At 36.3% G+C, this 12,136-nt stretch overlaps 1 protein-coding gene across 1 annotated transcript; it reads left to right on the forward strand.

Moving 5' to 3' along the window:
* Positions 1-4,352: 4,352 nt before the first annotated feature.
* Positions 4,353-10,008, forward strand: LOC139712938 (huntingtin-interacting protein K-like). The gene is made up of 4 exons (XM_071624719.1): positions 4,353-4,514; positions 7,709-7,764; positions 8,861-8,912; positions 9,791-10,008. The coding sequence occupies exons 1-4, from the start codon at positions 4,377-4,379 to the stop codon at positions 9,884-9,886; spliced, it is 342 nt and encodes a 113-aa protein (XP_071480820.1). The 5' UTR covers positions 4,353-4,376; the 3' UTR covers positions 9,887-10,008.
* The last annotated feature ends 2,128 nt before the right edge of the window (positions 10,009-12,136 follow it).

Here is a 12,136-nt window from a genome sequence, read left to right on the forward strand (position 1 = left end):
TTAGAGGATGAGAATAAATCATGGATTTAATCTTATAACATCAAACAAACTCACAGTTAAAAGAATTTTTCCCATGAAGCGAATTTATCATGGAAATGTCGCCATAAAGGTCAAGGAGAATCTCTCCAAGAGAATTTATTGATGGTGGAAAAGCATGCGAAATGCCTCTAGGCATAAATCTCTAATCTTTAAAGCCATCACTATCGCTTCTAAAAACTGAACACACTCAGAAGATTTTCAGATTGCTTTTTTTACCATTCATTATTACAAGAGATGCGAAACAGAAGAAAAGGATTAGGAATATCTTTGACAGATATCACACCTGTTTTAAAGGAGAGCTGTGATATATTTAAGATACGCCATATTCTCAGAAAGAATGAAAGAGTTGAAGAGAAAAAGAAAAAAAAAGGTAGTTCTGTCATCTAGTGGACGACAAAGTGGGATGCGTGTTCCTCAGGATATATTAAAATCATCTCAATGCGTTCCGTGAGTTTAAAATAATCAAACAAATCCCTGACTGAAGGAAAGTAGGGGAAAATAGAAAAGACAGAATAGCTTCCAACCAAAAGGCGCTAAATCCATTGAAAAAGTGATGGGTTTAGCGCCTTTTGGAAGCAAGCCCTTCAAATATGGATTAGAAGGGAATGATGTGTACCAGAAATATAATTGCTTTTCAACGAAATTAGAAATGCATTCCTTAGAAATAGCTCACTGCCTTGCACGATTTTTGATTTAAAAAAAAAGACAACCCAACCATCTTTAAATGCAGGTTAATTGAAAAAGAGAGAAAAAAAAGGACAAGAAATGGGGGTATTAATGATGTGTGCCAAACAGACATCTGTACTTCAAGAAAGTGACAAATATGATCCTCTGATATTCATTTCATTGTGTAGTTTTAGAATAATCAAACAATCCTTGGTTTGTAAGAATACCAAACTGCCGTGCCTTCTTCATAAGCGCAAATCGCCACGGCACATACTTGGCGCAGATGGCGCTATTAATACTAAAACTTCTCAACATCATCAGCTATTCTGTACGTCAGAGGTGAGTTGCGAGTGTGGAACTTGATTTTCGTTGCTCTCGACTGTCTTACGATTCGAACATTTATCATCAAATATCTATATTACCAAAAACACACATAAAGAGCAAAGTGTTTGATTGAAGACTCTTAACGACACGAAACTGAGAAGCAATGACCATTATCATGATGAATATTGTGGATGCAAGAAATATTGCGGAATTTACAATTAACTTGAGGGAGAAATAATAGATACTAGTAGATTCTAAGGTGTACACTGTGAAGCAGTTATATTGATAGGTTAGGGGTAAAGTGAAGGAGTTTCTGTGTAAATTGAATCGTCATTGTCTTGAAAGTGGAAATTACGAAAGGTACATGCGGTTCAAGGGCATGGTTGTGCTGTAATTGAGCTACATACACTGAGGTCAGTGACTCCGTATGAAAAAAAGAGATAAATGAAGCAATGTCGTCGTCACACAAAGCGTATCGTCGCTGGGGCGACAAGACCTCGTATCTACAAAATGTCAAATGTTCAGGAGAGCAAAAAAACATGGCAGCCAAAGCACTGTATCCAATGGGATAGACATTCCTTCGACATGCAGTGGTGGCTTCATTTTTAGGGTAAGACATCCAGGATTTAGACAGGACATCACTTAACTGATTATCTGACCATTAATCCAAAAAAGTTATTTTCACCAAAATGGCAGATACAAGGTCTTGTCACCCCAGTGACGGTATTTGACATTGATTATAGATGGCGCTCTTCAACTTAACAATTTCATGAAGACGGAGCTCAGCGATAGGTATTTCCGGCTAATACTTCTTGGGGTGTTGGGGGGATAGAACCTTCGCACGGGTGCTGTGACTTCTTTTATCCGACTACTTTTCTCTGTTTTTTTTTTTTTTTACCCAATTCTTTAAAGGATGTGTACAGTAGTCGAGGTGAGGATTTAGCTTTTAACGTTTTGCGAGATATTCAGAAACCACTCTATGAGATGTCAAAGAGCATGCAATTCTAAAGGGTATCAAAAGTTTATTTGATGAAAATCGTTTTTGAAATGGCTGAGATATCCAAAAACAAGGTGAAACAAAGAGATCCTAATAAAAGGCGTGGCCTGTAGTCTTTTGTTATTGTCACTTTTTGGGACATCTCAGCCATTTGAAAACCAATTTTCATCAAATAAACGTTGAATCCTTTTTAAAATAATATGCTCTTTCACATTTCATAAGATGCTTCTCAGTATCTCACTTAGGAATGTTCAAAACATGAATCTCCACCTCAACCAGTACTGTACAGTCCCTTTAAAGATCCAAAACCGTGGTGGGGGAGGGGGGCTACATTCTGCTGAACCTGTTTAGTAGGCCCCTATATGCCAGTATTATACTTCTTTGGGGGAACTTTGGGGGAAAACGCCGTTCCAACCTAGTGATTGTATCATAAGTAGGTGATAGCAGTGATAAGTTTTGATACATAGCTGCGTACGTGCAATGGTAATGTGAGTTGTCTGGAGTGTGCTTAAATCATAACCTTTCATATAGAACAAAATTATCTGCTAATGATCATAGATATCACTTTACAAGCTTTATGCGTCTCTTGTGAATTCAAACCTCTTTTCCATATAGAGTTACAAGATAAAGTTGTACTGCTTGCTTGTTTATCTATTTAAAAACAAAGTTGATAACATTATAATTGTATCCATGTTTTGTTGAAACTTATGTGAATCAAAGTTTCTTAAAATATTATAATACTCATGTAAGCGTTATGTAGGCTACATTGCTTTGTATTTGGCCTACTTTACATGGAAATAAAATTATTTGAATTGAATTCAATTGAATTTAATTGAATTGAATACCATTATCATTATAACCCTATTATTGGTTACAAAAGTGTACGATTTGAAAATATTGACAGCCCAGCGATTCTTGAACTTAGTCATTTAAGTGATTTGTTGTGCTAACCAAATTTCCGTTCAATTACTCATGGAAGGTAGGTAAAAATTTTCTTTGAAGCCCACTTTATGTTCGTGAATGAATCACTTCGTATATTTTGAAATATCTTACAGTATCACAATTGAACCAATAATGATTCTTTGGTTTAGGCTTTAGCTTTTCTGATAGTATGTTTTACAACTTAGTATGTTAGAGGGTTTTGCGTTTGTGTTGTGTTCTTTACTATTTTTCAATGTGTTGCTACATTGCCTTTACCTGCGCGTATTTGATATAAATCCCTTTGTAAATCTTTAAGTTTACTCTGTATTTTTATATTTCTTGTAAAGATATTGACAATGGCAACTATAAGTATAATTTAGACGTAGAATTAAAAGTCCTTAAAGAATACAGTGGCGGATCCAAGGGGGCGCACCGGGTGCGCGCCCCTCTTTATTTTTGGTTAAAACAAAAGAAATAAAAATACAAAATGGGGGCTTGCGCACCCCTTTAATTTTGTAAAGGCGCCTCCCCTTTACAACCTAATTTTCCGTCCTTGCCTAATTCCATACAGGTATTCATTATCCAAACGCTATGAGGGCTGCACACTAACCCAAGTTACTGGTCTGACAGTGATTTTACTGCTCAGGGACCGTCGGACCAGTGCCAGTGTGCAGTTATTGGCTATAAGCATTGCTAATATCAACAAAGCGGCAGCATTGGCAACAAAGGTGGGCGATTTTCGTTGTATGGACAACAGGCACGTGTACATTTAAAGGGATGATACAGTATTGTTGGAAATGAGGATTTGGCTTTTAAATTTTTGCGAGATAAAAAAAATGGTGTACTAATTAGAAACCACTTATGAAATGATACAGAGCATATGCCATTCTAAGAGGGTTTCAAAGTTGCTTTTGAAATGGCAAAGACATCGAAAAACAAAGTAAAATAAGGGGATCCTAATAAAAGGTGGATCCCACCTTTTATTATGATTGCTCTTATTTGGATATCTCACCCATTTCAAAACCAATAATTCCTCAAATAAACGTTGAATCCCTCTTTAAATTACATGCTCTTTCATATTTCATAAGAGGTTTCTCATATTATCTCTCCAAAAATGTTAGAAACTTGAAGTTAGGTCTCACCCAAAACTACACGATCCCTTTAAAATTAATTTATTTTGTTTTTCATTTTTTAAAATACAATGTATACTATAGAGTATCATGCCTACTACAGTACTTGTAGCAAGTAAAAAAAAAAAAGAGGTACAATGCGCCCTCGATAGTCACAGTCTTCATAGGCCTACTCCCACTCGTACTCGTAATAGAGATGCATGCACATTGCATGATACACATATAATGCACATACCACACGCGATACTAATGTTTACACGTATTCTTGCCAGAAAGGTGTTAGCCTAACAAGAATCAGAATGGAAACAGACGAAGTTGAAAAGGATGCCGGTTCTTCTGCACCTAAAACTAAAGAGCATGCCTTGATCGCTGCTGATCTTGAAAAGGTTACAGATTACGCGGAAGAAAATGTCATATCAGGGCAAGATATGAGCACGGTAAGTAACAGAGCTACATCCGAGCCGAGAGAGGGTATAGTCCCATGTGTGTGTATTTGTGTAGCTTGTTGTTCCAAAATGTGTTGCGTTTTTGATTAAGCTAGAACTGGCACTATATGCACTAGTATTAGTAAATGGCCCAAATGTATTTCCATTTCGCTCGTATCCATGCAGATATCTCGAATTCCGCATTAAATTGCACTGAAGTCATTGTTTACAAGGATACGAATTATTGTACATTTATAGAATGATAATGATAGCACTGAGTTGTAAAACAGGATTGAGCCAACCTACAGTAACTGCGACAGCCGCCACACGCAGCCACACGCAGTGTGGCGGCTGCGCCGTGCTCCCATTCAGATCTTCATGTTGAACAAACGGGTGCCTTTGCGGCGCTATATTTCCTTAATTTTTCAACAGAAACTACTAGGAATACTTACATGGGTCGATGAAACCTAAATGACTATCGTCGGCGACTGTTTGATGCATTTCATTGCTTGTGATGCACAAAATGATGTCTTATAAGCAGCTCATCGATGTTCACAGAATTCACAATCACTTGCACAAGCGCACAGAATACGTTGTTGTTGTTGTTATTTTGATTTTTTTTGGCGTGTATCATTCATTTATGAATATTTACTTGAACTGTATTGCTAGCCTTTTGTCAAGGCCCTCTCGCTGTAACGGAAGAGCGAACGGACGAGCGAAGCTAGTCCATCCGAGCGCACAGCGCTACCCCACTCGGCTGGGCTCTCCACACCATACAGCGAGAGGGCCTTGACAAAAGGCTACATATTACTTGCTACAGACGTAAATATTCATAAATGAATGATACACGCCCCAAAAAAATAAAATAACAACAACAACAACATGCTGCTGCAATTTTTTTCCGTACCCTTGATACCCCGAAGAAATGTGTTCCAGTAATGCTGCTTGAATCGCTTACAAAATAATAATAATAATAATAATGTCTTGATCATGCACATCAATTAGGTCTTCACACTGAGTTCATGAATATTCATTTACAATGTTACTAGTATTATGCACATCGACGATGCGGCCGATGGGGGGGGGGGGGGGGGGGGAACAAGGAAAAAAGAAAAACAGGTGAAAATACTAGCAATAAAAGCATCAACATTAACTTGTCCTTTTAATACGATTATATAATCGAGACAACTATAAAAAATTATGAATTATGATTTCACCTTGTAATTATGCACTGAGTAATTATGCATTATTCATATCCTTGAGCTTTCCTACCGATGACGTCATTATTTACACATGCGTAGATGCGTGCAAATGGATACACGTTCAAAATGGCAGCAAGGCTCTCCTCACTGGGGCAGGTCGCTTACTCCTAAAAAATGTGTACAATTTTGCAGTTTCCAGATGAATTGGTGAGAAGAACCAAGCCAATGAAGTAATCTATACTTCAATTTTGATTGTTACTGTGTTCATTATCGAAATTTAGTTATTGTTTATTTGTGAAGTCGCCGCATGTGGCAATAGGGGAGCTATTCGTCATTCTCACATAAGCGAAACTGCGGGGAAGCCGCCAAGACCGCGCCTGGCGGCGCGGTCTCCGGGGCTAGAGCCAACCCAACTACACGACCAGCAGCCCTGGCCCTATATACGCATAGCGTAATGCTGTGCGAATGGGGCTGCCGGTCGCAGTTAGAGCCAACATACCCTGCAACCAAAAAAAAAAACCTGTTGTTGTGTTGACTGTTGTATTGATCCATGGGCACTACATATGGTACAACCTACAACAACTTACCAAGGTATTATTTGATTTAACGAGGTTATATTTTTTTCTTCAAAAAATCAGTTAAGTTATTGGTTATTAAAAAGCACATCTGTGGCCACCAAGTGGACTGAAGAGTTTGTTTGCAAAAACCGATAAGTCCATATTTGCCAAATGGAGATATTTGCGATTAAAGGTCAAGAAATAAAAAGAGAATAACAAGAAAAATTTTGCTTCTTTTGACCATAACTTCAAAAATATACCTTTATATGTAGTGACCAATATATCATTTAAAAGGTATTATTTTGTACATTATGACAGAAATCGCACTTCAAAATCTTCAAAAATGGACTTATCGGTTTTTGCAAACAAACCCTTCAAGTTTCATCAAGCAAGTACATTTTCTGTCATCATTGACCTACTGTAAAAGTGGAAATTTTTGCGGTGCTGAAATTTTTGCTCATTTTCGCAACCAGAAACTTGTGCGAAAATAAAAGCATGCAAATATTTTTGCTTGCCATGTGTTCCAGTATTTGATGGCTTGATTCCGCAGAATTAAAAACAAGCAAAACTCTTCTCACTTGGCCGAGGTATCAGAGCGCGAAAAATTAGTCGCGCGAAAATAGTACAGTACATCGATGATGTCTACTTGTTTTGTACCAAAACTAAGGTAATGAGATCTTTATTGCCTTAATATTGGGATATCACATTATTGCCCGCCTATGCTGATTTTATTTTATCAAGTCCTTTTAATTTTACATGTACTGCTGCTAGTGATGGTAGTGAGTGCCAATTGTTGTGATTTTTGTGCATGTTCTGAGACAACTGTAGATAGCTTACTATCAGCCTCTCACTCTTAGTCTTACATTAGTTGAATGTGCATTAACTACCCTGAGAAAATAGATTACAGGTACTCTCCTCCACAAATAATTGTGATGCATTGGCAAAATTCCAATGCAGTGTGTGAAGATCATTTACCAGAATTTGGCAGTCTGTGTCAAGGTATATAGAGCATGGCTGTAAACGATATAGTGGTCCAAGGCAAACTTTCCAAATAAAAAATACTGTAAAAGTGGAAATTTTCGCGGTGTTGAAATTTTCGCGCATTTTTGCGCAACAAGAAACTAGCGCGAATATAAAAGCATGTGAATATTTTTGCTTGCCATATGTTCCTGTGCGTGATGTCTTGATTCCGCGGAATTAAAAACATGTGAAACTCTTCTGACCCAGCCAAGCGCGAAAAATAAACAAAAATTTATATGTATACACTATGTATGTATGCCTTCTGGAGAAAATTATTTCTTTAAAAAGTTAATGTGTGTGTGTGTGTGTGTGTGCATACATGCTAGGGTATTCTTTTTTGTGGAATAAAAAGTACTAAGGGACATTTGTGTAAATGAACTCATACAATCTTGTAATCTTGTGTTTTTCTCTTCTACCTATCACACAGGCTCTTGCAGCATTAGGTGGAGAAAGAACAAAGGAGCAGACAGCAAGAGCAGAAAGGTATGATCTGTCTGAGACTTGATATAAAGTCTTGTTTGTGATTTACTGGAAACTTAAGGGTACAGTAGCTACGTTGATGTGCACAATCTTTCCTCATCACTGTAGGACTCTGAAGTCTTGTCATGAATACCAGTATGCACTTTTATTCTCCCTTCAAGATGAACCAAAGTGTACTTTATGAGGTTAGCAATGTATTTTTTATTTTTTTATTTGTTTTATTTATTTATTTATTTTTTTTTTGGGGGGGGAGGGTTCTTGATTTGTTGTTGTTAAAGTAGTGAAAGAAAGTTTGCGGTAATGATATTTAAAAAAAAAATATCAGTTTGCCTATTTACTGATTTTTTGTAATCAATGTGGATCAAGACATATTCAGTATTTTTCCCATGAAGTGACATATGTTGCCAAACTGGTTTAGTATGGAGGGGAAAATATATGGAAGATTGTGATACTATAACAAGTGGATTTGCTGTAAAACCAGAAATTTTCACCTGCGTGAAATTTTCATGAATTTTGAGAGGAGCCAAGATTCACGTAATGAAAATGCAAGCGAAAGTTCTAAGTTTCTGGTTTCACAGTAAGTTCCATTGTGTTTTGTTTTTTGTGGACAATTGGAAATAAATGTCAACTGAACTGAAAATGAACTGAACAATAAAGATCATGCATTGTACACTACTGTGTACACAACCTTTACAAGTGACAGCTACTACAATGCCTCTTTTCTACAGTATTTTGGCATTTCTATAAATTGTCACAGTATAGTACAACTACAACTGTATTTCTGGTGTGTATAATGCACCAGAATTTATTCAACAGTACCTTATTATGTACTTGTATGTTTACATGCATATTATACATTCATTATCGGCATGAAATTGTGTTTTAAATTGCTTTTAATAAGAATCTTTGTAATAAAAAAAGTTCAATTCGCAAAACCAACTGCCTTTATATGAATTTTTTCTTGTCCACAGAACATTAAAAATCGAGATATATTTACTGGATATGCTATATTGTCATTCCAAGAAAAGAGAAATGCTTCTAAGATTTGATGATACATGTACATTTTGTTTGTTGATTTGACTTTGCTGTCTTTATGCAGGGAAAGAGAACTGGCTAAAGTCACCATCAAGAAAACAGATGTTGATTTAATAGTAAGTTGATGATATGATCGTAAACAAAGAAATGCCAAAGAAACTTAAGAAAGAACTAACAATTACGGTCTGACTCAGTCCAGCTTAATGCTTTGTTTTCAGTCAAGTTTGTAAGCCTATTTCTTTTTTTCTCTCCAGGACAAGGGAATGAGACATTTCATTTGAAACCCCTTGTTTCATTGGATGAGACTGATTACTACATTTGTATAAGGTGTATGATAATAAGCAAAATGGATATTGCATAATGTGAGTTAAATTGCTATGTCATCAAGCACACATGGCAATAAGTACATACTGTTAAAATCATATTGATGTTCCTACTCAAAACAGTGCTGCAGATTTGATGTCAGTGTGATAGACTTTATTCCATTCATGTTTTGTAATTTGCCAAGCTCCTATTGGCTTGAGTTTTATAAATTATCATATCATCATAGGGTATCATACATTCATATTTATATATTATATAAATGTGTGTGTGTGTGTGTGTGTGTGTGTGTGTGTGTGTGTTTAAGTAAATTTGACAAGTAAAAAGACAGGCAAGTTATAGATTTCAGTCCTAAGATACTAACTCTATACACGCTCAGTATTTCTTTGTCAGGATCAGTGAGAGACAATATTTTGCAAATTGAATGCATATTAAGGAGCTACAGTAGATAAAAAGTGAATCATCTGAAAGGGAGATCATTTAAGAAAGACTTGAAATATAAAACCGAGAGTGTGTGATGCATGTGTGTGTGTGTTTGTATGTGTGTGTGTGTGTGCTTATACTGCAACTATCATAGCTGTTACATATATATTGTATAATACATTGTATGTGCATGTGAATTTATGCATAAATGATAAAGTTCCAAATTTCTCTTCCTTTGTGATGGGCACAGATTCAAGAAATGGAAATATCTCGATCAGAGGCAGAAAGGAGTTTACGTGAAAACAAAGGGGATGTTGTACAAGCCCTACTGCAGCTGGTCAACTGAAAAGAAAAGGTGCTGAAACTCGAATACTCGAATTGTCACATTCTGCTGTGTCACACCAACTCATCCACTACCGTCCAGCTGGTAGCTGAAGCGAGTCTGGGACCGGAGCAGGCTAATTCACAGCTTGATGCTGTACTGCTGGATGGCAGACCAGTGCTTGTACAAGATAGTCAGATGGCTGTGCAGATTGACGCCACCTTCAGTTCATTGTTAATGAGGAGATAGGAATGGCAGGGTGGCAGGAGAATGGGGATCATGTGAATATAGTATAGGGATAATTTTGACACAATGCCTTGAACATGATAGGCAGATTCATGACACAACTTTAACTGAATGGTCAAGGTAAATTTAAAGAAATGAAGCATAAAAGACTGTCACAGAAAATAAAGGGTACAATTTCTAACATTTACAAATTATACTCATGGAGATTTTATGTGATATAAAAGAAGAAGAAAGATGTTATTTTGAGTTTCCCTGTGTTACACACAAATAAAGTGGAGCTTATAAGAGACCATGGAAGGACTATCAGAACTCGGAATGATTAGTTTACGTTAATTTAAAGTGTTACACGTACATTGAACAACCAGATGTGATGATTTTAAATGTCAGTGCTAATCTTTCTTATTTTAAGTTATTTTGGCATTTTTGTGTTTTGTTTTATGTCCAAAAAAGTCCTCAATGTACACTGTATAAAGTTCAGTATTTGTAGATTTCATGTTTAAAAGTACATGTACAAGTTGTATGTTAATTTAGTATTCAACTTGTGGTATGCTTACCCCATCCCCCTTGAACAAAAAAATGAAAATAGAAATAAAACAAAATGAAATAAAACCAAACCCTGTTGGTACAAATCCACTCTTCATCCCAAAGTTTAGAAATGAAATTGCACTATACATGTAAGATCACACATGTGTGACTGCTATGCGTATGATCACTTTTTAGATGTGCCAATTACATTGTATGCATGCACAGTGAGTAGATTTAGTTGACATGATGTGCCAGCCCTTTTTGTATTTCTTTGAAGATAATAAATGAATGTATATACACTGACAAGGAATCTTGTATGCGGATGTAGGTTGTGGACTTGAAATGCATGGTGATTGTATGTTGTATACTAGCCCGACCACGCGTTTTTACAGCAACTGGGCTGTGTATAGTTAGTTGTATGAACGTAGCAAGAAATGCAAGATAAATGATACATGTGAATATATGTATAAACAGCAAGATGAAAGGAAAAAAAAATATTTCACATTGTTAGAAATCTCATCAACAAATGCATTATACCTTTTCCACTTGTTCATCATGGAAAAAAGTCTCTAAAATGATTTACGTCGTGCTAGCGACACATGTGCCTACAAATATGAAAAATGTACAGAAACACCAAGTGTGAAAAACAAAATCATGTTCATGTTTGTGGATGGCAGAGGAAGCTTTTTAGACTTTATCCTGCAGACTGCTAATTTCAAATCTGAGCAATGGTATCCACATCATCGAACAGCCACCAAGACAGCTTTGACATTGTTGCTTGAACACCCTATACAGTATACAGTGTACATGTACGTGGCTAATATCCTATAACATCAGTGATGATACATGTAAAACTAAAAAGTGGCAGTCTTGGTCGTGTGGCTCTAAAATCAGATGCAGGTAATATCCCCAAATACAAATGTACATCATGCAATGTACAGCACACGTCTTTTCATGTTTTCTGAGATCAAAATATTCTGCTAAAGATCAGACATCCTCCAAGGTGCTGAAAACAATTTGTGCCATGTCTGTACATGTAGCATCTTGTGTGTGTGTGTGTGACAGTGAGTGTGTGTGTGTGTGTGTGTGGGCGCGTATGAATTCTACACCATAATTAAAGGGGATTGTGATGCCTACATACTGGTGTGAATGCTTCAGGATAATACTTAGAAGAAGAAATCTACCCAAAAAATAAATGAACATCCAAAAAAAAAAAAATATATATATATACAGTATTCCCTTCAGAATGATTCAAAAATTTAAAAAAAAATGGGATAAGAAATAAGGAAGATAGGGCATTTAGAACACATTTCATGACCTGTCCTTATGAATATTCAAATGAGCGAGTTGATGATGTCATACCCTCACAATTTTTCATGCATAATGTTATACATGAACTTTTTTTTTTGGGGGGGGGGGGGAATATAGCTGTGATATACAAGTACAGTGTATGTATAAAAAGCATCTTCCCATACCAAGCTATATCAGAGTTAACATTTTTTA

This window comes from Diadema antillarum, unplaced genomic scaffold, assembly GCF_040938485.1.
Source record: "Diadema antillarum isolate AM-2024a unplaced genomic scaffold, OU_Dant_1.0 seq00001878_RagTag, whole genome shotgun sequence".
Classification (NCBI taxonomy): domain Eukaryota; kingdom Metazoa; phylum Echinodermata; class Echinoidea; order Diadematoida; family Diadematidae; genus Diadema; species Diadema antillarum.

Coding starts and splice junctions, on each gene's coding strand:
- LOC139712938 (XM_071624719.1), top strand. CDS start 4,377: ATGGAAACAGACGAAGTTGAAAAGGATGCCGGTTCTTCTGCACCTAAA. Junction 4,515..7,708: donor CAGGGCAAGATATGAGCACG/GTAAGTAACAGA, acceptor CCTATCACACAG/GCTCTTGCAGCATTAGGTGG. Junction 7,765..8,860: donor CAGACAGCAAGAGCAGAAAG/GTATGATCTGTC, acceptor GTCTTTATGCAG/GGAAAGAGAACTGGCTAAAG.